The sequence below is a fragment of the Callorhinchus milii genome, unplaced genomic scaffold (genome assembly GCF_018977255.1).
Source record: "Callorhinchus milii isolate IMCB2004 unplaced genomic scaffold, IMCB_Cmil_1.0 Scaffold5, whole genome shotgun sequence".
NCBI lineage: Eukaryota > Metazoa > Chordata > Chondrichthyes > Chimaeriformes > Callorhinchidae > Callorhinchus > Callorhinchus milii.
This window is the reverse complement of record NW_024704746.1, coordinates 22,479,467-22,504,657: the sequence shown is the minus strand read 5'-3', so window position 1 is coordinate 22,504,657 and position 25,191 is coordinate 22,479,467. Positions and strand designations below refer to the sequence as shown.

General features: G+C 43.1%; 3 protein-coding genes across 5 annotated transcripts; 1 reads left to right on the top strand and 2 right to left on the bottom strand.

Moving 5' to 3' along the window:
• Nucleotides 1-1,337: 1,337 nt before the first annotated feature.
• Nucleotides 1,338-5,070, top strand: tmem69 (transmembrane protein 69). Its single transcript, XM_007899875.2, has 3 exons — nucleotides 1,338-1,390; nucleotides 2,052-2,112; nucleotides 2,998-5,070. The coding sequence occupies exons 2-3, from the start codon at nucleotides 2,068-2,070 to the stop codon at nucleotides 3,715-3,717; spliced, it is 765 nt and encodes a 254-aa protein (XP_007898066.1). The 5' UTR covers nucleotides 1,338-1,390; nucleotides 2,052-2,067; the 3' UTR covers nucleotides 3,718-5,070.
• Nucleotides 5,071-5,135: 65 nt separating this feature from the next.
• On the bottom strand, nucleotides 5,136-13,341 carry LOC103182765 (intracisternal A particle-promoted polypeptide). Its single transcript, XM_042335002.1, has 8 exons — nucleotides 13,005-13,341; nucleotides 11,597-12,028; nucleotides 11,176-11,331; nucleotides 10,067-10,234; nucleotides 8,748-8,885; nucleotides 8,130-8,252; nucleotides 6,966-7,186; nucleotides 5,136-6,759 (listed from the first exon to the last, which is right to left on the bottom strand). The coding sequence occupies exons 1-8, from the start codon at nucleotides 13,339-13,341 to the stop codon at nucleotides 6,535-6,537; spliced, it is 1,800 nt and encodes a 599-aa protein (XP_042190936.1). The 3' UTR covers nucleotides 5,136-6,534.
• Nucleotides 13,342-14,406: 1,065 nt separating this feature from the next.
• Nucleotides 14,407-21,373, bottom strand: LOC103182766 (riboflavin-binding protein-like). 3 transcript variants are annotated; one of them, XM_007899877.2, is made up of 7 exons: nucleotides 21,297-21,373; nucleotides 19,892-20,055; nucleotides 19,029-19,128; nucleotides 18,570-18,698; nucleotides 18,011-18,119; nucleotides 15,201-15,444; nucleotides 14,407-14,696 (listed from the first exon to the last, which is right to left on the bottom strand). In XM_007899877.2, exons 1-7 carry the CDS (start codon nucleotides 21,356-21,358, stop codon nucleotides 14,689-14,691), a joined length of 816 nt encoding a protein of 271 aa, XP_007898068.2. In that variant the 5' UTR covers nucleotides 21,359-21,373; the 3' UTR covers nucleotides 14,407-14,688.
• Between the last annotated feature and the right edge of the window lie 3,818 nt (nucleotides 21,374-25,191).

The following is a 25,191-nucleotide window of genomic DNA, read 5'->3' as shown; positions in this document are numbered from 1 at the left end:
TGTCATTAAGACCAGAAAAGACCACTGCAATACGTCGGACCATTCTCATAGTTCAAAAACAAGGCATAGGATTCTCTCTTATAGCCTATAGTCAAACATGTTTCTGTTTATTTTGCTTCTATAAAGTAATGCTTTCTGTCTGTGCTTTTGGTATAGCAACCCAAGTCACCCAGCTTAAAGCCCTATTGAATTGTGTCATCTTTGCACTGCAATACATTGCAATGTGGACTACTGTTGCTTAAATCATAATGAATAATGGCCACTTTTCAAAATGTTTGTTTATTTGCTTTTATAGGTGATGAATAGAGCTGACCTCAAGTTGATTTAGAATCCAGAGCACAGATTGAGAATTGAAAACCAGTTCAAAACTTCTTCGAGGAAAGTAATAATTTAAATTGCACCTCGGTAGCTGACTTGATTGCATCACGCCTCGCGTGGATATAAGATGGTCACTATCTGCATTTTGTTCTGGTTGCCTGGGAACAGAATTCGATACACAGTTCATGAAAGTAAATTGCAGTGACAGTACTGTACATCACTTCTGTGCAGTCTGTTGCTTGGTAACATGTTATTGCCCACTGGGAAATTGCTATCACTTGTTCGTTCATTGGACAGAATGCTAATATTGTCTATTCCATCGCATTGGACTTTCCTCTTCAAAGCTGAGCTTTGGAACAACGTACCCTAAGAAGAGTTTGTCTTTAATAGCGAAGATACAAAGAAGGTTCGGCTCAGAAAAAGGACACTTGGCCCGATCAGTCCGCGCCTGCGTTGATATTCCGCATCTATCGCGTTGTGCAGATGCCTCAAAGCGCTTCACAGGATATATATTATAACGTGGATTGACTTCACAGTGTATTTTGCGGGCGAACGTGGCAGCCAATTTGCGCGCAGCCAAGTCCAATGAACAGTCATGGAGCGAATGACCAAGTTTATTGTTGGCCAGGACACCGGGAGAAACAACCGTCTCTTTTCGAAGAGCGCCATTGGATCTTTCAAGTCCCCCTGAACAGGTCGATGGCACCTCTGGCGGAGTCCGTAACAGGACACATATCGACACAGTCTGTGAAGAATGCTGACATGATAACAACTGTTCTTCCCTATTATTATTCCCCTCCATAGGTCACAGCAAATTCACATTAGCAAAATGCAGTTCTGATTCAGTTAAACATTCGCAGTTGTTTTGTGTTTAACTGAAAATGATCCGAGTTGGGTCACAGGGTCACAGGCTCCACTGTGGGGAGTGCGGCTGCTCTCTTCCCTTCCAATAGGGGCCGGAACCAAGTGACGGGGGAAGACAGTCCGGAACCAAGTGACGGGGGACCAGCGCGCCACCCGGACCCGAATCCGAGGGACCCGGCGGGCGGTGACGTCACTCAGCGGATCACAGGTTCGGTTTTTCTTCAATTTCACTCTTTACGTTTTGATTTCCGCCGTTTTACATTTACCCCAAAACCGCACTGCCCCTCAGCACTGCCCCTCAGCAACCGCACTGCCCCTCAGCACTGTCCCTCAGCACTGCCCCTCAGCAACCGCACTGCCCCTCAGCACTGCCCCTCAGCACTGCCCCTCAGCACTGCCCCTCAGCACTGCCCCTCAGCACTGCCCCTCAGCAACCGCACTGCCCCTCAGCACTGCCCCTCAGCAACCGCACTGCCCCTCAGCACTGCCCCTCAGCAACCGCACTGCCCCTCAGCAACCGCACTGCCCCTCAGCACTGCCCCTCAGCAACCGCACTGCCCCTCAGCAACCGCACTGCCCCTCAGCACTGCCCCTCAGCAACCGCACTGCCCCTCAGCACTGCCCCTCAGCAACCGCACTGCCCCTCAGCACTGCCCCTCAGCAACCGCACTGCCCCTCAGCACTGCCCCTCAGCAACCGCACTGCCCCTCAGCACTGCCCCTCAGCAACCGCACTGCCCCTCAGCAACCGCACTGCCCCTCAGCACTGCCCCTCAGCAACCGCACTGCCCCTCAGCACTGCCCCTCAGCACTGCCCCTCAGCGACCGCACTGCCCCTCAGCACTGCTCCCCTTATTTTTTTTCTTGTAGGTGTCCTGCCCTTAAGATGTTTTCCTTTGTGACGAGAAGATTTTTTCCAACAGCTGCCAAGGTGGGGACTGTGCAGAACGATACCTTTTCGGGTAAAATATCGCATTAGCAGAAATAAGCATCGGTTCTGCAAAGTAGTTAAATTAATTGAACTGGATCAATGCTACTATAAAAGGAATAACCGGTTTTATGTATATATTCCATATACTTTTGTAATTATCAACCTGGAGCAGGGCTTTCTTTGAAAATCCAGCAGACCCAATTATCAGCATTAAATGGTGACCGGTCCTATTGTAGATATGCAAACAGTATGAATAATTGGTCATCACACCACACAAAGTACAAATTACTAACCAAATCAGTCTTCCATCAGTTGTTATACTATAGTACCACAGTATGTCAGCCCTTCTCCTTCTGGCACACAGAGCCTAACAATAATCCCTCCAAAACCAAAAACAATAATAAATTGGTCATTTTCAATCCATATGACTGTTTGTGGGACGTTGCTGTGCGCAATTGGCTGCCGCGTTCGCCCACAAATATACAGTCAATTCACTTTACAGTGTGTTCTGTGAAGCGCTTTTGGATGTCCTCCCGACATGAAAAGCGCTATATCAAATGCAAGGATTATTATTATTATAGCACGTTCTCTATAGGACTCTTTTTCCACAGTATAAGTGTAGTCAAACCTGTTCTCACAATCATCCTGGAACAGCATGGTTCACACACCAACAAACCTTTATTCAGAGACCACCCTTTTATGAAGGCCACTTTGGCCCAGTCCTCTGAGTGGTTGTTGAAGACGGGTTTGAATGTTTAAACATGTGCCTTTATGCTACAGTACTAGGAAACAGATCTGGTTGTGCGCACGTGGTTGTGATCTGGTTGTGTAATGTACCATATATGGGACCATACTTTCATCCATTTCTTTTTTTTAAAACTCTAGGTTCAGAAATTATTACAGTTGCAAGGCAATTCAAACACCATCGGTATTTACCATTCTTTTTCATCAAAGAAAATCGTCTCACTGACAACGAGCAAGTATTTCCAAATTCACAAGCAAAGATCCACAGTATGTTGGAACCAAACTCAGCTTTTTCACGAGTCCTTTCAGAAAAGGAAAACTAAAGAAGAACCAGAGAATCGAGAATTAGACTTAATGAGATACGATTTTAAAGAGATAAAGAGCACACCAAAACCCGCCATCTATCTGGGCTGTGCTGGATTAATTCCTTTTATAGCAGCTCCTCTGATAATGGCCGTAACCGAGACGTACTTCCCCGAAGTAGCTTTTGCCCAAATAACATACGGAGCATCCATACTTTCTTTCCTTGGAGGAATTCGATGGGGATTTGCAGTTCCAGAAAACAGCCCCGCAAAACCCGACTGGTTGAATTTGGGGAATAGTGTGATTCTCCCCCTCCTCGCCTGGATAGCTCTAGTCTTTAATAACCTCACTGAATCCGCTGTTATGGTGATCATGGGTCTGGGAGTAGCACTGCACTACGATTTGTCCTTACTCCCAAGTTATCCCTCTTGGTTCAAAGCTTTGAGAACAATACTGACTGTGGTGGCAACATTCTCCTTGGTTGCCACAATGATGATCAAAAGTGCGTATCCCGAGAAAAGACTAAAGTCAAATGACAAAGGAAATCAAAATTTCTAATTATGATTCAAACTAGGTACAACAGAGGTTTTTTTTTAAAACTTAATTATTTCAAACGAAAAATAAAATTAAGAGGGTCTTGCACACTTAATGTTTATTCAGGATTTGGAGATAGTAAAGTGAAAAAAGTCTTTAATCAGTGAAATAGAGGACTCAAATATTGAATTCGTGATCAACAAATTCACTCTTTGTAACATGAAAAGTAAAAGCAAATGTTGAGGTCTAAACCTTTGAAATGTCTTGTCAAACTTTAGCTTTATTTTATATACAAAAGTTTTGAGGGTGAGGCAAAGGGGGAAATAAAAGTGATAATTGGATTATTTCAGTTTCTATCACTTTCTGTAATGTTACATCCTCATCAGCATCTTAAAAGACCAATCCAAGATGCGATGGATTTGCTGACCTAAGAACAACACTTGACTAATGAATTTTCCCCACTCAATAGGAACAAAAATCTTGGTAAAAGGATTGGGGAAACAATTGTAAATGTGTGTAGAATAATACGAGGGCTGTAATTAAATCAAAGATATTGATTATCTATTGATTACCTTTCCCCTCCAGAGGTGTATTTCCATAAGGATTTCATACTTTACACATGCTGCTGCCTTGCCCCTCCTAATCCTGCAGCAAGGACATAAGGGAGACATTTAATCCTCAGACGTGTGGTTTTTGCAGTGCAATTTTATGAGGGTCCAGCTATACTGTACTAGGCCGACTCCTCCAGACCCTTTCGAGGAACTTAATAAGNAAAAATGACCAAGTTTAGCAAGAAATGGGAACCCAGGCAAAGTCTTCCCATCGTCCATTAAAGGATTTAATAGCGTTCTTATAAATCATTTTAATTGTTGATTTGGTAATTGAGGTCATATCAAATGCAAGTATTATTATTATTATTATCCTGAAGCAGACTTCAGATGTTGCCAAACAAGAGCACACCAAGGCTGAGTCCTCACCGAGAATTCACACTCTCACATTACTCCTGCTGGAAACTATGCATAAATGGACATTCAATAAGGCTGGGACTGACCTTGGCAGTAATGCACCTGCTGACATTCACCATCTGGGTTTACACGAACGATGGACCCTTGCTGTGATGGTCTCTACAGCTGTTGAACCGTACCCAGGAAGAGAAGGAAGTTGTGTATTGTGGATTCAAATGTTTTAGGTGTTCAGCTGTTAGAAATGTCTATTCTCGCAATCTAAAAAGTGTCAGTGACAGGATAATTCTATTTACCTGATGTGAATTTAGATTCTAGTCTGTTCAAATGAAGCATTGCAATAGGAAATAGGAGGAATTACACTGGTCTCATTGAAATGTCAGTCAATAAATGCCACATTCATATAGATAGTAAACTGTTGCCATGTTTATCCTTTGAGAAAGATTGAAGTACATCCATTGGGTATGCAATCGTACACAATTAACACAACACAACAGCTGAAAAGGCAGAATTATCTTCCCTGAAAGTAGCAATTAAAAATTGTCACAAATCTAATAGAAAAAGTCACTAAGCTAAATGCCAGAAACTTTCACTTCAAGTTTGTCAATACACAGCAAGAAACATTCAAGTAATTATTAGTTAGAAACCATAGTCTCATAAATTAGAAAATGTAAAGGCTCCCAGATTATGTGACAACATATACATCTTACACCTCAAATAAAAAAAAGCAGCCTCACCTTATGTTGTATATACATAAAGCAAAACATTTTACAAAACAACCCACCAATAGATATAATAATAATCCTTGCATTTGATATAGCGCTTTATTACATCTTCTTCTCACAGCACATCACAAAATATACTGTAAAATTAATTGACTATACTTTGTGGGTGAAACTTGCAGCCGATTGCGCACAGCGGTATCCCACAAACAGTCGTGGATTGAGTGGCCAAATTATTATTTGTTTTTGAAGGGATTATTACCCCAGAACAGCAATCTAGCAATTGACTAACAACCGGGTTCCTACTTACTGCTAGGTAAACAAGAGGCGCATGGAGGAATAAGGAACGTTTTGCTCTGCCAGAAATTGACCCCAGGCCCTCTCGCTTGCGAGGCGAGCGCTCTAACCACTAAACTATGAATACATAACCCACTTCAGAATGTAAATAAAATGCTGTTCAATAAGTTCATATTGCTGACATAATTGTATGTGCTTAATGCTAAAATGATAAATTAACACCCAAAACACCTCTACAAATAGTGAGAGTCTGGAGAGCACTTAGAAAAAGGCATTTGTTCAGCTCGGTCTCTATGCATACTTGGATTAAAAACATTCACACCTAGTATTCAATAAAGACTTAACCAAAACATATCAGAAGGCTGACTTTATAAATTGAGCTCTTGTACAAATACTGCATGACTCCAGTCTTCTCTTTCCAATTGCACTTTGATGAAGCAAAAGTTCAAGAATCAATTATTTGATATTCAGATTTTCCCGCAAGGTTTTAAAATCTTTGTTATTAACACAGATAACAATCCATTGGGTCAACTTGAGAACTTACTGGTTTGGAATCAGCTTTTGAAATTTTCAAAACATTTGTTTTAAGTATTACATCTCTCCATTTTGCAGAATGATACACAATTGTACACAATGGTTTGTGTGTGTGTGTGTGATGTGTGTGTGTCTTTGCAAAATCAGTCAATGGTCAGGCCACTTTAATCCATGGTTACTAAAACTTACCTCGAGCCCAACTGTCTCAACTCATGAAAATGTCCTTTATCACATTGAAAAGAGGTCCCAAAAGTGCAAAATGACACAGAGATTTCCTCCATGCAGGGGCCTTATTGATAAAACCGAGATGGGTCGTCTTGAAGGGGCTAAAGCACTGCTACTCCACCATCACAGCGGCTAGTTATCATATTTCCAATCTCCATCCATGTGTCGGTATGAGGATCGTACACTTCAACGGAGTCCAGTGTCACAGGAGCAGATGAATCCCTGCCTGACGTTCGACCACCCACTGCATATAGGAGGCCATTAACAGCTATGACAGAAACCCCTGCTCTTGCCATCTTCATTGGTGAAACTTCAAACCACTTCTCCTGGAAAGATGGGAGAGGAAAGAAAAGACAGAAAAGAAATTGACAAAAAGAGTAATCAGAGATTACAAACCACGCAGGTACACCCAACAATATCTCACACCTTACGTCACCTCGGAGGTGTAGATCTTACTCCTCAGTGACATCTCCCTTCAATTTGATTCAAGGAAATGGACAGCAAGTCAGAGGTTGCCCAAAGTTGCACCCACCTCTTGCAGCGAATACTTCTCTGCTGTTCGTAGAGCATTCTGTGTCTCATTCCAACCGCCAACAGCATAAATACAATCATTGAGGGTAGCTACTCCAACATAAGCTCTTTTTGTTTTCATATCATCCAGTGCCATCCAGCGCTTTGTGATGGGATCAAACATTTCTGCTGAATGGAGTTCTGACCCTGTGTCACTCAATCCTCCAACAACATAAATTAGACCTGTAACAAAATGGCAATTTCTGACTTACATGGATATGAAAACAAACAGTCTCCGTAAAGCTACTTAGGCTTTCAAATCTCAGTGGCAGAAGAATTATGAGATTTCAAAACACTGCAGTTTGCTATGATTTCTGAATTGCCGAAAACGTTTCTCATTTTATGAGAAGACACAGAGAGATGACGTAGCATCACATGCTGAATCTTGTCCTGAAAAATGTTATGGAACATAACATTGCCAGAAGAATTCTGACTTTTGGTACGACTCTTTCTAAATGAAGAGTCCAGTAGTCAGAGTGACAGGAGCAGTTTCATTTAAAGTGTACTATTTCAGCATAATTACAGCTTTAAAGCCATCTTGCAACAATCAGCAGCTTTATATTTAAAAGTGACAACAGATGGAGCAGAATATTACATAAAGTACCAACGCAGACTGCTTTAATAATTTGGAAGATGCTGGTTTGTTAAGTTTGCCTTCATGCTCATTTGAGAATAAACAAGGCAGGAGGGAAAGTGACCAAGCTGACTAAAGGAACCCTTACTGAGTGTCAGCAACAGATATTCCAGTGCGGAGTACAACCAAAATAAACACTCTACATTTAGGTTCTGGGCTGAAAGTTCAAAGAGAGCAAACCTCAAGAGAAAAAATTGTTTAACAACTTGATATTGCTTGTAAAACTGTGTTGCCCAGTGACAATTCGTTCCTGATTTAGTAACGTTTAACAGTAATTAAGTCAACATCTGTTCTTTTTGTATAAATCATCAATCCAAATGAATTAAAGTATAGTATATATTCGATGTCGGGTTTGCCCTATCAGCACGGCTATCACAATGACATCTGCTGGTAGCAATCTGAATAGCCCCAGAGTGTGACGAATCAAGGTGACCGATAGTGTTGGTGACGAGATAAAAATTGCTAAGCCACAAAGTGGTATCAGCTGCATACCTTGCATTTCACAACAGCCAAAGAAGTACCGAGGAACGACCATGTTTCCAACAACTTCCCACTTATTATCAGACGGGTCAAACCTTTCCATTGTCTTCCCGATGTCTGCCCCAATCCAACCCCCTGTAAACGGTAAACAGACACAACAAACTTGGGGATTCAGAGCAGTTTTCTCAAAGCCTTATTCACACAGCTCCAACCTAATAAAATGTTAGTACACACGTAGGTGATGCTAAAACAATGTGAATCCAACCCTGCTGTGCTACTCAAATAACCATCAAACACTAAATCAGTAAGATCATTACTTTCCCCAGAGACTCAATAGATTAACCACTGCTTCTGGTAAAGCACAGAAATGGACAGAAATTTCGGTAAGCGATACACAGAGTGCTGTGGCGTGGTCAGGCGATAGAGGGATTTTCCCTATCATAATCATACATGGTCAAAGGTGATACATGTAACATTGACCAGAATTTCAGCCCACTGGTGTTTCTCTCCACATTAGCCAGTCTAATCTCACTCACTTGCTCGCTTCCCATATCCTTTCAATAGTCTTTACCTTCAAGCGTCTAATACAGAATCGTAGAATATGAAAAGGCATGTGATTGCGACACCTACCCAGAGCATAAATAGCACCATGACAAGCACACACACCCAGTCCACATCGTGGCGAATTCATGGATGCCACAGCTGCCCATTGTTTAATAACTGGATCATAGCGCTCCGCACAGTCAAAGATCATGGAATCGCTTTCCCCTTAAAAAAAGATCGTTGAAATAAACTGTCATTTTTGTGTGCTTCCATACAGAAACATTTATCCTTAAGCTTATCAAAGTACATCTCAAAATAAATTAACTGTAAAGCAGACAATGCTCAATGGGTATTTGTTGTCAGCTTTGAACAATTTTGATTAGTCAGATTTAATAAATAATTTTCCTGTTTTGTTGGGTATATTCTTTTTATGTAAAATTAATCTGGCAACCTGAGTCTAGAATTAAAAGCAAGCCAGTACAAGTCTCTGTGAATAATTCATACACAAACCTGTTGTTTCTTAAATTTCAATACGTGACGGAGGTATTGCTGAAATAATGCATGAACTGTAATTTGATTTGTTAGCTAATTAGCCATATTCTCCCATCTTTCTCATCTCCAATCCAGCTCATTGCCTGAACAAGATAAATCCAACCCACAGGAAATTTTTTCTAAAATCCAAAGAGATTTTTCTCCCTAAAACTAGAATCATGGTTCTGAGCAACAAATTCAAAGTCAATGGTTAGAAATACTTAAATCTGTACTTCATATTTCTTCTCCAGCTTAAGCAGAAGGCCTAAATCAGCCTGCATTTTCTGCATATTGGATAAATATTGGATAACTTTTTATGAGTAACATATGATCAGCAAAAATATAATATATAATAATGATTACACTCCAATAACTATTTGATTTATACATTTAATTTGTGAACTCTTCACAAAATAATTTTGACATAATTGCTTCCTGTGAAGCAATCAAAGTTTGCCCAGAAAACTAAAGTACAGAAATAAACACAAACTGTTCAGTGCCTCAAGATTCTATTCTGCGGGAGGGCACTAATAAATGCAAGCTGTTGTACAAATTATTACACACTCTTTAACGGAAGTGCTTTTTGTGTTCATTGTCTGAGTGGAGAATTTCATAAATCATTTGAAAAATTATGAGAATGGGGAAAAAAAGAACTGATCTATATTATACTATAAGATGTTGAAAAATTAATTTAACGTATTTCACCCACACAATATATAGTTAATTCATTTTACAGTATATTCTGTGTTGCGCTTTGAAACGTCTCAAAGATGTCAAATGCAAGGATTATTATAAAAAATTTAACAATGGGGATGGAATCAGTTTTTACAGGAGATAATGTTGGTACAATAGGGACCAAGGAACCACATACGCACCACCTATCACGTAGATCATCCCCTCGAGGACAGCAACACCCATTCCACTTCGAGCCTGGTGGATGGATGACACTGTGGTCCAGTACTGACTGAATGAGTCAAAGCGTTCTACGCAGCTGAGAGTTCTGCTATCACTCCAACGACCACCCTGAAGCCGAGTGTACCCACCTGGTCATAAAATGAGAACACAATGCCTTTAATGCTCAGTTGATAAAACTATCCCCCAATGTGAAGCTTCAAAATCAAGCTTCAATCTCAGCGCAGTTAGCCAATTTCAGTTGTATGGAAGTAGAGTTACAATTGGCCTCAGTGCCCCAGGAAGAGGAGAGAAGAGGAAGGAAGGAATTGCCACAATTCTCTTTTCTCATTGTTATCATATGACACCTCCTGGAAAGTGTGTGTTCAGCTATTGGATGAGTACAAGATTGAATTAACTGTGAAGCTCCTTGCAATCAAATAGGCTGCAAGATTCAATAGCTAGGTTAATGCATCAAGACTGGCTATTTTGACGAGGTGCAGATACACTGATTGTGTCTGTACCATCGGGAGAGGAGAACAAAGGCAATTAAATAGCATATTAACTGAATATTTTAAGCCTCCTTTTCAATCTGTCTAATTTAACATGGTGTAACTCATAACTTGGAAGCAACGAGTAACGCGATATAGCAGAGGTTGTTTGTGCTATTCAGGATAATGTTATGGAAGGAGGAAGATGGTTATTATCATTTCAAATAACTGACCTTGATTCCTTCATTTTAAGAGCTTCTTAAAAAATACATAAAAATAAATTTAAAAAATATATATATCTTGCATGCAACCCCCAGATTGGATGTAAACCCTTGATTGTCCAGCGCCTTCTGACGTGAAAGGTATAATATAAATGCAATGTGCTATTGTTGTCTTTAACTCCCTAGTGCTGTGCTCAATTCTTAACAGAACCTAAGTGAACCCGACATTCTGGTCTCAGACCATCAACAAGTCGTCCTGACCGAGTCACAAGACGCGTGCATTTGATCAGTCTGAGGTAGCGCTCAGTGGTTTATTGGGGACAGTTTTGGTGGGCTGCCCGACTGCATTTACTTGTATGTCAAATTTGCAGTGAAAGTAACCTATAGCGTAGAGGTACTTCCTGGCCTTCCTTCGAGGTCGAATCTTGGATGCCGGCTGCAGTTTACAAAACTTTGTCTCTTTCTGAGGTTTACTGACCTCCCTGTACTCCTCCAGCAACTTCTGCAGTGCAACCCGCAGACTAAAGTCAGCGATACCTGGAGGGAGAAATCACATTTTGCTGTAAATTACCAAACAGAACAGGAAAAGTTACAGAATCAACACAGGCTAGCTGCTACTTGTAAACGCACTGGAGTTTTCTCATACCCCGAGGGTTTTGTGTTATAAAATATATTGATTTGGCAATTGAACATTATTAATTTTTTAAAAAAAGATTACAATGTAATTTACATTTTATATAGTGGCCTTCACGTCAAAAGGACGTCTGATTGGCTAGACACTGATGTCATTGATGTACTGTACCTTCAATATACTTGAAGAGTCTCCGCGAAGATAGTAGAGGAAATCGAACAGGATCCAGCACTTCAACTACATACTTTTTCCTTTTACCAATATCCTTATGAATCCATTCCATTGCTGCTATGAAAACCTGGTATTCATCCTCAATTTGAAGCTCTTCGCTTTTTAAGACCTTAACCAGCTGGTCTTTGGCCAATCCCATAAACTCCTCAGCTTTACAGACCTCCAGGAAGTGGACTTGAATGTAGTTTTCACTGAAATCAATCAATTCGTGGCACGCGATTTGTTCAGCGAACTGATAGATTCCGATACAGTTTGAGGGGTCAATCTGCCCTTTCAGAAAGTCACTGCATATGCTCACAATCTCTGTCAGCTGCAGCATGTCAGCTGCCAGTATCAACTCCTGGACATTGTTTATGTTCACATTGACTACACCTGTTAGACACGGAGTGAAGAAAAAGGAAGTACATTTAAAAGAGTACGCAGCAGGATTAATTACTTGCTTGCAAGCCTGAAAACATCAATCGGTTTTCCGTGTACCGCAAAAACGACCGTTTATAATAATAATAATCCTCGCATTTGATATAGCGCTTTTCACGTCGGGAGGACATCCCAAAGCGCTTCACAGAATATACTGTAAAGTGAATTGACTGCATATTTGTGGGCGAACGCGGCAGCCAATTGCGCACAGCAATGTCCCACAAACAGTCGTAGATTGAAAATGACCAATTTATCATTGTTTTGGAGGGATTATTATTAGGCTCTGTGTGGAGTAAGGAAACTTGCCCAAGGTTTCGCTCTGACCTGTCTGGAATCAAACCCGGGTCTCTCGCTTGCAAAGCGAGTGCTCTAACCACTGAGCTACAGGACCCCGTTTGTGGGACGCCGCTGAGCGCAATTCGCTGCCGTGTTTCGCCCACGCACGGCACAGTCCATCCACTTTACGGTATGTCCTGTATTATAAATTATTATAATTTTATGATGATAAGTTGGGAAGAGGGAGGGGGGAAGGGGGGGGGGAGGGGGAAGGTGGGGGGAGGGAGGGAGGAAGGAGGAGGGGTAGGGGAAGGTGGGGGGAGGGAGGAAGATGGAGGAGGGGGAGGGAGGGGGGAAGGGGGGTGGAGGGAGGAGGGGGAGGCAGGAGTGGGGGGGGAAGGTGGAGGGAGGAAGGGGGAGGGGGAAGGTGGGGGAGGATGGAGGAGGAGGGAAGGGGGTGGAGGGAGGGAAGGAGGAGTGGGAAGGTGGGGGGAGGGAGGAGGAGGGGAAGGTGGGAGGAGGAGGGAAGGGGAAGGAGGAGTGGGAAGGTGGGGGGAGGGAGGATGGAGGAGGTGGAGGGAGGAAGGAGAGGGAAGGAGGAGTGGGAAGGTGGGGGGAGGGAGGAGGGAAGGAGGGGGTTTATTTTCCACATCACCTGTGTAGATGAACTCCAGCAGCAGCTGGAAGATGGCGGGGCCCACGCCGTGGATGTGCACGGCCTCCCTGCCCGCCTCCCTCATGCCGCCGGCGAACAGGACGGTGAAGTAGGGGCTGCTGGCGGCCAGCACCAGCCGGTGCACCTCGAACACCTCGTGCCCGACCCGCAGCCGCACGTCGCACAGGTCCCGGCGGCCCCGCATCCTGTTGATCTGAGCCAACAGGGCCCGAGCGTGGCGGTCCGAGCAGCGGCCCGGGCCCGGGTCCGGCTGCTCCCCGCCCCGGGCCGGGCTCGGGCTCGGGGCCCCGGGCTCCGGGCACACACGGGAGGCCATTGCCGGGGTGAGAGAGAGGGAGCGGGGGAGGGAGGGGGAGGGTCTGGTTGCTTAGCAACGTAGGCCCATCCCGCCCGCCGCGCAACTCCTCCTCCCACCACCTCGAGCCTTCCTCTCCCGCTCTCCCGCCCGACTCTCCGGTCACCGGCAGCGCCGCCCGTCCACTACCGCCGCCGCTTCCCTCGACCGATGCCGATGGCGCTCATCGTCCGTCCCTCTCTCGACACTCGGCGCTCCGCCCCCCCCCCCCCCCGGCAGAGCAATGGCCGCCGCGGGGTGAGAGGTCGCCGTCGCCGCTTGTCCTCCCGCGACCGCCCGGCGGGTGGCGCTGTTTGCCCACTTGAACCCAACCCCCCCCACCCGCAACACCGCGGGGAACGGGTGATTGGGCGGGTTTCACGCCCAAATCGGGCGGGTTTCACGCCCGATTGGGCTGCTTTTTTTAAAAAAAATCTATCCAGGCGTGTGTTTTGTTGGCTTTATAATAATAATAATAATAATAATAATAATAATAACAACAGCAGCAACCCTGGCATTTGACACCGCTCCTCGTCAGGTCTCCCGAGGCGCCTCAAAGCGCTTCGCGGGATATACCGTAAAGTGTAGTGACCGCCTGTTTCTGTGGGCGCAACGCGGCGGCCAATTGCGAACGGCGGTGTCCGCACAAACGGCTGTGGATTGAGGGACCGAACTATCATTATTTTCTAAGGGGCTATTACCCCGCCACTCCCCACCCCCGAAAAAAACAGGGATCCGCCCGTCAACTAACAACCGCTTACTGTGGATAAGCTGTGGATCGTTGCCAAGGCATTGGGGGGGAGAAAAAAAATCCCTTTTTTCTTTTCAAGTGGTCAAGGGATCGCTCACATCCGTTTGAACCGACAGATGTTAAGTCCGGAGTCATCTCAGTTGAAGGACACACAGCATTAGGTCTTAAAAGTCGTAAGGTGGGGGTTTGAACTCGCAACGCTCTGAGTTAGAGGCGAGAGAGAGCTACCGAGCGAGCCAGACTGGCCACTGGAACGTTAACGTGCCAACAACCCCATTTCATTGAGAAGAAAAGGCTTCTTGTCTTCAATTTTAATTACGGCAGCAACTTGCATTTGTATAGCACCTTTCACGTGAGCGGAGTCGCACGGCTTAATTCAGATACACCGAAAATTATTGACGGTACAAAGTTGTGTACGGATTGGTCTTTGAAATAATAGGTGGTATCTCAACCCAGATGTGCGTCAAATTAAGTACATCAGCGTTGCAAATTAATTCTCTAGACCTTAACACGCCTTATTGCGACGTTAACTTGTTTTGAAGTAACTCGCTCGCTTCTGGCAAGCTGCTTGGAACGCGTTACGAAGCTGCGAATGAAAAAAAAAAAAAAAGATGGTTAACGCTCATCTGAAACTTACAAGCAGGTAAGATACACAAAGAAAAGAAATCCGGAAAATCCAGGAAAAAAAGAGAAGGCAAACAGGGTCTCCTTGGACCCGAGTTGGCTGCAAGGAGAAGTGCTCACCAACAGGACGTTGGAATTGAGTCAATCCTCTGCTCTGGTCTCAATAGCTGAGCCAGGATATTCCTCCGCACTCCCAAGTCACTGCTGATGATAATCCAGTCAGCTTGGCATATTGGCAGGACTTGGAAGAGCAGGCCAATCACCGGGAGTCGGGACCTTTCCCACTAAACCCCTGTTATCCCTTCAAGACAAAACCCTAATGGGTAGCGAATGCTCTAAATGGAAAGCTCTGCATTTTAGTTGGTTAAACTCCAGCACACTCTAGGATCACCACCTGTCTTCTAGATAGGCTCCGCAATATACAGTATTTCATTGATAACACTTATTAAATAAGTTAAGCACTTACATTGCTTCATTGCCTTAATCTTCTTTTTCTGCATTTTTTTGTATCTCTGCTGACAGAAAGGGCTGCGGTCGACATCTTGGTGCACATCTTGTGCCGGAGTCGCTGTTCCTCTTTCGTGGGTCAACAGGTGTTCAATTATGTCATCGTTGTTGTCATCCAACATCAGGCAATGACAGTTTGATGAGCTCACGTTGAATGATGGGCTCCACATGCTTTCACAGAGATCCTTTCCATCCTTAAACATCTGCACAAAAGACAATCAACGTGCATGTTAATGGGCAGTTTGCATGTGGTCTTTTATAAAGTATGTCTGTGGGCGCCTGAAAGATTTATTCGTTAACACTGAATTTGCAGTAAGATTCACGAGGAGACAAGTTCTATTAGAGTTTAGATGCCTATTTTCCCTTTTTTGCTCGTTTAATTTTTCTACTGGCATTTTCCATTGTCATAATAAACTTGGTAAGGTATAGGCCCATAGGAATTCACTNAAAAAACATGAACTAAGAAAAGGTACTTTATCTTATCCCAAAAGTCGGTAGTGATCTTCTACCTATATTTGATTCTGAGGAAAGTTCTTGGATCACAAAAAAAATCAAGTGAGATATTAGGAAGGATGCTTGAGCCTAGGACACTGGAGTCTCTTAAAAAACATCTTGATGCTGTGATGGGAAGTTAGTAGGGTAGATATTCTGAATGGATGTGGAGTCCTGTAGCTCAGTGGTTAGAGCACTTGCCTCGCACGCGAGAGACCTAGGTTCAATTCCGGACAGGGCGAAACCTTGGGAAAGTTTCCTTACTCCACACACCTGATAAAATAATAATAATAATAATCCTTGCATTTGATATAGCGCTTTTCACGTCGGGAGGACGTCCCAAAGCGCTTCACAGAACACACTGTAAAGTGAATTGACTGTATATTTGTGGGCGAACGCGGCAGCCAATTGCGCACAGCAATGTCCCACAAACAGTCGTAGATTGAAAATGACCAATTTATTATTGTTTTTAGTTTTGGAGGGATTATTATTAGGCTCTGTGTGGAGTAAGGAAACTTGCCCAAGGTTTCGCCCTCTGCCTGGAATTGAACTCAGGTCTCTCGCTTGATAATAATCCCTCAAGAAAAAAACAATTATAAATTGGTAATTTCAATCCACGACTGTTTATGGGACACTGCTGTGGGCAACTGGCTGCTGGTTTCACCCACAAATATACCGTCAATTCACTGTACAGTATATTCTGTGAAGCGCTTTGAGACATCTAGAAGATGTGAAAAGCGCTATATCAAACGCAAGGATTATTATTATTGTTATTAAATGGGCCAAAGAGCTCACTGAAACCAATCCCTTGATTTCATGCAGTTTTTTTGGGCTCGCCGGGCGGGTGTCTTGACACAAATGCGGAAACCCATCACCATGCACGCTTAAGAGTCCAGGCTGAGATTCCCGTGCATCCCACCCACACGTGGAGATCTCAGAGATAGATTGTTGGAATGAAATGCACACCCTCTCCCTGGCTGTGCGGTCATCAGCAGTGTCCTGGAATACTGCAGACCTGCCTGGCTCAGGAACCGGACTACCGAGACCGCCACAGAGGGCCGGCGTGATTCTGACATTCCATTGCCAGTCAGGTCATCGTGCCGTGAGTCAAGAATCCAAGAGATGGCACAATGCATTGAATGACGGACCAAGCAGTTCAAATGATGTCACCCTTTGAAAGTTAATATGAACCCAATGAAGGACAAAGGTGCAGATATAAACAGTACTTTGTTCAGACAAACAACAGTATCATGAGATAAGTTTGTCTAACTATTTGTTGTGGTTCCCACTGCTGCAATTCATTTGTTACTACTGAATTTGAGGTAAGATTCACAAGTAAGATTTGCTATTTATTCAGATTGTTGGGAAAAGCAGCAGGAAAATTATATTAATATTTCTGTGTGACCATTGACAGTGTAGGCAGGTTATTCAGGCTTAGCTGAGTCTGAACCTCTCTTCAGCAGACATCCACAAAAAACACCTACAGTAAGGGATCCGACTAATGATTAACAGAGGCTCTTGGGGAAATGCAAATAACCTTCCCTTCTCTTCTGCTACCCCAGCTGAGATCAACTAACTGCACAGTGGAGTCCGATGGAGTCTGTATGTCTCTGCTACTCACTCAATAAACTCATCAGGGGAGCCAAAAAATATATTAATAGATACGTTTAATGAATTTGACCTGAGAAAATTGGAACAGACCCTCCTACGCACATAGAATTACATATATAGAATCTGCAGCACCAAAGCAGGCCATTTGGTCCAACTAGTCCATGTTTTATACTTCGCATGAGCCTCCACCCTTCCTCCCTAGTAACACTCCATACCTCAGCCTGCCGATTACTGGGCTGGGCTGTCATCAGCTGTTCACCCTTAGCATCATATCAGCAGTACAACTGTTGTACATTTCTCAGCAAAAAGGATACAGTATAATAATCCCTCCAAAAAACCAAAAAAAACAATAATTAAATTGGTCATTTTCAATCTACGACTGTTTGTGGGACATTGCTGTGCGCAATTGGCTGCCGCGTTCGCCCACAAATATACAGTCAATTCACTTTACAGTGTGTTCTGTGAAGCGCTTTGGGACGTCCTCCCGACGTGAAAAGCGCTATATCAAATGCAAGGATTATTAAGGATTATTATTATTACAGTAAACCATGATTATGCAAGACGTTTAATTGTGTCAAGCCCTTTCCTTTCAATAAGGCTGGTTATCTGCTAAAATATCTACCCAGCTGATGTTATCAGCTGTACAGTAGAAACATCAGCCCTCACCTGATGGAATGGAATACATTCATTTTTGCATCTGTTGCCCTGCTCATTCCATTCCCAATCAGTAATCCAGTTTCTCGCACAGGTTCGGTCATTCTTACAAGCTGTAAACCTGTTGAAAACAAGTATGCATTCATATGCCACAATGTTTGAACGATAACAATTGTAACTATTGCATTTTATTGATCGATTTCTTAATTTATTAAGTTCAATTAGGAGGAAAAAGTTGATCCTGAAGTGTTCTATTCACCAGCTTGGTGGTACCTTCATTGTGGTGAGTGCAAAGTATACCAGAAAATAAAGTTGTAAAAAGTTGCATTATTTTTAAACACCCTTCCCTTGCATATCTTCAAACCACATCACTATAAGGTCTACTGTACTGAAGGACCTCGATCCCACTGTTCTGAATTTTTGACAAGTTGACATGTTTTTACATTATTCTCTTAGGACAAACCAATTTCATACAATAAAAAAGATAAAACTCCTCGGAAAATATGGGAGATATAGAATAACTTCGAGCTGAAATTGTCCGTAACTAAAAGAAGTTTACAAAAAAACTTACCAGTCATCACAGTAGCTTCGACAAATCGGGACAGCAATAATTGAATAAGAATTATTGGGATTGACCCAATGGAAGGCGTGGGGTGAACAGTGATAGAAGCAATCCACATTTTTTAAGTACTGCTCACATCTGTAATGGCACATTTTAGATGATCAAAAACAAATTACATCAAGTAATCAATTAGTAATTTTTGACTGCGCTTTGCTTATTGAGATTTAAACAACAGCTGTTTGAATACAAATGCAACGCAACATTACAAAAACATCAAAATACGCCACTGTGTTGCTACGTGTGTATAATTGAATCGTATGATTGTACTATTGTTTCTCTCAAAGGACAAAAGCACTGCCCCTTTGAGTGACCAGTTCTACCCAAAGGACAGAACTGAAGCAACTTAAAAAGGGTACATTAGGAATGATATTCAGCTTTCTGTAAATAACGAGATGTATGTATCCTTACTGTGGGCTGAGTTGGCCGCATGTGTTCCAGTACATGTTATTCACCTTGATCAACGGAGACACATTCAGTTGTTGTGTATAGTTAGCATAGCAGCATGAAGCTGTTAAAAGAAAAGAAAGTTAAAGAATCTGGGCAAAGAAGGCTGGAAGTGCGCCTTCTCTAAAATGTCAGAGGTTCAACAATCATTCAAACATTGGTGGGAGGTTTACACAGTCTGTAAGGGAAACCCCAATTGTAATCTGTCTATCAAATAGGAATGTCACGAATGGATAAAATTCCAATTCATTGCAAAGTAGAGGAATGAACTGAAGATTTAATACCCACTCTAATACTGGAGGGCTGTCACTAACTGCCTTTGTGTCGTTTCCAACAGTGCTTCAAGAGAAGAACGGGCCGCGCCCTGGAAGCAATGAACAAAAAAAAAATGGAATCTTGTTGTAAGGAACTCGATTTTAACTTTGCCATCATTTAATTTTTTCTTCCTCTCTATTGAATAGAAACGCATCTCGTTTTTGATGAAACAATGACTGCTGTTCATAGCAACAGGGGGAATTGGCCGGATGGAGCATTTTTAATAGGGGCCCTAATTTCTAAAACTCATTTTAAATGTGTGAATGTGGTGATCAAAGGCATTATCCTCTCTCTCTGTCTCTCTCAAGTGGTTTCCCCAGCTCCCAAACACCATTTGAGAGGTCAGTTATGGGACCTTCCCTATCCTATTTTACTACGATGTAGAACTCAAGAGCAATCCATGACAATTTTCACTCTAATTTGATCTCCCCGCCCCCCCCCCCCCCACACCCAAGGCAAATGGCTGACCACCAAACTTTCCACTTGTTCTGCTCCTCATTGCTTTGACTTACATTGGGAATATTTTGTACAGGCTTGCATGCCTGGCTCGGGACTGGGCAGCGTCTTGTGATTGTTTCCTACCAGACAGCGATCCGAGTGGCAATTAACTGCCAGTGAAAGCATCGTAACAGATAAACCAAGATACGCAATCATTGGGCCCATTGTGCAAACTAACCTGCAAATGAAAAGCAGAATAGATGTGAAACGGTATTGCCTCCCTCTAAGTAAGCAAAGCATCATTCCAATCTATTCGTTTTATGTAATTGTCGTGCAGTTTAAAGAATAAGATGGTGAAGTTTGTGTAAATGTACATAACCTCTGGCCTTGGCCCAAAATGTAACTTTACAGTGAAAATGTGCAGTGTCCCATCAGCAAGATCACCAAGTGTGGAACTAACCAAGACATAAGTGCCTGATATGCCTCCTTACAGTGCTCTCCTAGAACCAGTCAAGAATGTGTCAGCCTCTGGGCTTCCTCCTAACTGTGGCCAAATTTTCCCAATACTTTGTTTTAGTACGTGGAATTTAATACGTTTGTTAAGGAAGCCCAACTCTATTAAGATTGATGAGCAATAATATGTGAATCAAAAAGATAAAAAAAACATTGCACTTTTTAATAGGTTGCAATGTGCTTGTGAGAGATAGTAAGCTTCAGACATGACGTAAAATAATGTGAATAGTAGATATAAGATACATATTAAGCTTGCCTACGAGATCAGATTACACTCATAATAATAAGATTACATTTGCAAAGCGCCTTTCACGTCAGGAGGACGTCCCAAGGCGCTGGACAGTGTACAACATTTCATTTATATATTTATAATAATATAATTAATTACACTAATCTACCAAATGCAGATTCACATAACAACACAATTCACTAAAAGCACATAAATTAGCAATTACTCTATACAGCTAACAGCAAGTCACATGTGTCATCTTGAATTATCATGAATACAATTCTAAAAATATTATAAAATATTATAAGGCTCTGTTTTACTATCATCCAAACAGTAGACTCATTTCTCAAGTTTATTAACCTCATGTGAAACATGCAATACTTTTCTGTACTAATTACACCACAGTAATTTCTCGGGTTTCATCATGTGAAATCTGCATTATTCTCTTTTATCGCGAACACAAAAACAATGATCAAGTATGCACGGTGGTGAATTACATTGTATATATTTACATCTTTAAATCCACATCTAGGTACAATTTATTCCTGAAGATCTGAATCCCTCAATTAAATTCCATGTCACTATTACTCACCACCTCATTCAGAATTTTCATACTTCATGAAGTTGGTTAATGTTATTAATGAACCAATAGCATACAATGATGAAAATGAGCATTCAAAAGTCAGAAAATAGACTATATTATGTTAACTTTACTCTAATTAATGGAGATCTATCACCTGTTACAGCTTTGGTGGAACTGGAAGCTCTCTCTCTCTCTCGTTCGTCTTGCATTAGCCATTTTATACCCTGTCAATTGCATGACCTTCCTGGAGTTTATTTGCTGGACAATGGTTACCCATTAATATTGACTGACCTGACCTGATTGATCCAAAAAAATGATGCAATGAAATGCAAATGTTTGCCACCGATTTGTGGTGAAACGTCTTGGCATGTTATCTGAATTCGTTTTTTTTTAACATTTGTTGCTGGTTGTGCTTAGGAAGAACTTAATTTAATAGACAAACTTGTCGAAACCACATTTCAGCAGAATATTTGCTTAAACGTGCAGGGTGCTGAACAGCTTGCAAAGATCACAATCTCTTTTAGACTCTTCAGATCTTCAAATTCAAATCACGAAGAATATTAAAAACCTACAGCTCAGCAATACACGAGGTTGCTTTCTCTTTGACTGTGCTCGCGGTCACCTCGTCCCTCCCCCTGGCTCGGAGTCAGGCTCTGCTGTTGTTAAGCTCTCTGAGATGCTACCCCAAATGAACGGCGCCAGATAAATGCAAGCTGTTATTGTTGTGGTAATGCCATAAACCCGCTCTCACCATTTTAAAGATATCCTTCAAGACCACAGTTGGTTCACGTGGAAATGACTCTGCCAGATACAGTATAAGTCTATAATTTCTTGAACAATGGATTGCAATACTAAATACATTTATTACAACCACTGAGCCACTCTTTCTTTTGGTGCAGCCTGTGATGACCTCATCTCCATATGTAAAAAAAAAGATTGAATTTCCTAACAAACTTTGCCCCATCCGATAAGTTGCAGAATGCTCTTCATTGATCTACACAAGTGGAATGTGTGCTCTGCCGCAGATTTATTTTGGAGGGATGGGAGCGAGGCGGAAGCATGAAAACTACAATTTGCGCATCCACGTTGAAGAGGAATCTTGTGCAATGTAAAAATTCTGTTTCCAGCTTTATACTTGACTGGCCGTACCCGCTGCAGCTACGCTTGCAACCAGTTTCGTTTAATTGGCCTTCTGTCTTTCGTCTGGCATTTTTATTTGTCCTTGAAAGGCTTGATCTTCGCTTCTTAGGCATCTTTATCCCTTTTAATACAGCTCATCAACGATACAAGATTCTCCCCCCCCAAAACATGCCCATCAAACTCCTCCACGCAAGACCTTTCCGATGATGTATAAATCATGTCTCTACATCAATCGGTCACTGCGTTCTTGGCGGACACGCAGACAGACACGCTGCTTCTCTGGTATCTTGCCTAAGTGGTCATTCCTCATGCTTCAGCCTAGACCAGGGTGGTCTGGCACCACGTCTGCAGTAGCCTTGGTTCTTTCCTATTCCTCATCAATGAGCTGGTCCCTTGGCGACATCATCTGCAAGCATTGAGTTAGCTTCTATACATCTGCTGATTCCCAATACCCGATCCCAGCTCTCCGCCACCACCCTCAACATATAGCAAGGTATATCATAATTACAGGATTTAAATTATTTCTGGAATGCTGCAAGACCTCAAGTGTTTTGAATTATGTGTTTTTGCAGCTTAACCAGTTAATTTTAGGTATTTGTAGAAGGACCACAGCCTCTCGTATGCAATGCGAGTAGATTTACATTACTGATATTGTTCACGAATTTTAAATCGAGACTTTACCTTATCTCTAGAGATCACAATTATGTTAGTATGTGTCCTGCTGTTCAGCATCAGCTTCTCTGCTGCAAGATAATAATAATCCTTGCATTTGATATCGCGCTGTTCACGTCTTCTCGACGTCTCAAAGCGCTTCACAGAATATGCTGTAAAGTGAATTGACCGTATATTTGGGGGCAGAACGGGGCAGCCAACTGCGCACAGCAGCGTCCCACAGGCCGCCGTGGATTGAAAATGACCCATTTATTGACCCACACCAATTTATTATTGTTTTTTTATTTTTGGAAGGATTATTACAACACACATCGCAAAAGGCACCGACGTGAGTCTAACAGCACCTTCAGGTGAATGACTTTCAGCCTTTTTTGCAGAGAGCATTGTGCGATACTGCAGACGCAAATTACATTTCACGTTGGAACGACTGTATATCTTTCCCGAAATGCGGAGAATGAATAACTTGTGTTATTTTGTTTAACCTTTCATCTTTTCCCTCTTTCCCTTACGTGTCAGGGTACTTTTTCAGGCAGTGAACGCCACCTTTGGTGAAGGTCAATCCTTTAGATGGTTAGTTACTGACATGTACGTCAGTGCCTGAATCCATCCGCACACGCACACGGACACGCGCGCCGCGCGCACGCACGCACACGTACGTACACACACGCCTGTCACATTTCAAACTAACTCGGAGATTAAGTATCGTGGATAACGGGCAATTACTGAGGAAAGTTAAAATCAGACCTGGGGCATTCCGGCAATTCCCAAATGGTTGTCGGGTTTTGGAATGCCAACACTTTGCCATGAAACAAACGGCGAATCCCTACGTTAACGTTCACTATTTGTACGACTAAGACACCTGTCCGCAGTCCAGACCTCTCGCTGAGTGGCCGGCTACCTCTCTGGATAAATTTGGGAGCTTCTGTTGGCGTTCCGGCGTGCCGGCCACCACGGCGTTCCAGAGGTCCAAGTCCATCGCCGGGTCCACCCCGAGGTTCTCTCAACACCCACCGCCAACTCCAACACCCTGGTCACGGTGAGGGACGTCAGCAAAACAAACAAACCCCAACCCTGGTGAGAAGTCACCTCAGGGCGAGGAGTGACAGGGCAGACAGTGATGGGCACCACATTCCCTCCCTCCCTCCCTCCCTCCCTCTCAAAGCGCTTCACACAATATACTGTAAAGCGAATTGACTGCATATTTGCGGGCGACAAACGGGAGTCAACTGCGCGCAGCCGCGTCCCCACAGACAGTCCTGGATTTGAAATGACAGATTTATTATTGTTTTTTTCTCTTCTCGAGGGGCAGGGGGTTAGGAAGTCGCAGAAAGGACTGGACCCAAGTTAGGTAAGTTAAGCAGCGCACCCTGCGGCACGATTCTCTGTCCTCTCCTGGTCAGGAGTGAGCGAGTACCTCGACGAGATTAGCACATGCTTCCAACAACAATCCTGATCAGATCTGTTGTGGCGGATCAGCGGTTCCTCCCACCGCTGGCGGGTATCTATCTCAATGGCTGCCCCCTGGGCGTGTCGCTCCACGTGATTTGCCAACTGTCAACCTGCCCAAACAGGTGAGTCACGCAGTTCGGGCATTGCCTGAAGCAAACAAAGAGGTTACGAAGAAAGTAATACGAGGCGCGTAATGAGGGAAGGGAATTTGACTGTGCCTCTCGACTCTCTACCCCCTCCTCGCTCCCTCCCTTCCCTCTCCTCACCCTGACCATTTCCCCCCAATGCTCGGGTCCTGACCCAACTGTACAGCGCCTCGGGACGTCCTCCCGACGTGAAAGGCGCTCAATAAATGGAATCTTCTTGTTGTTGAGGGAAAATAAAACTTGCATTTGATATCAAGGGCAAGAGTAAACTTTTTTTTTAATATAAATATATTAAGAGAAAGAGACTGGTAAAGGGAAATGTGGGCCCAGTTAAAGCCAGGTGTAGGTGAGACTACAATGTACACTAAGGAAATGGCAGGCTTGTCGAATGATTACTTTGCTTCCAATTTCACAGTAGAGGAAGAGGACAAAATACCAACAGCACAAGGGAACCTACAAACAGGCCAAAGGGAAGTGCTAAGTGGATTTAATACAAATTTTTAAAAAATGGCAATGGGAGAAAATAATGGAACTAGAGATGGGCAATCTGACAAATCCAATTGAATTTTTTGAGGTCACGAAGGTGGTGGATAAGAGAGTGTCTCTATGGATGTTGTCCACGTAGACTCTCAGATGGCATTT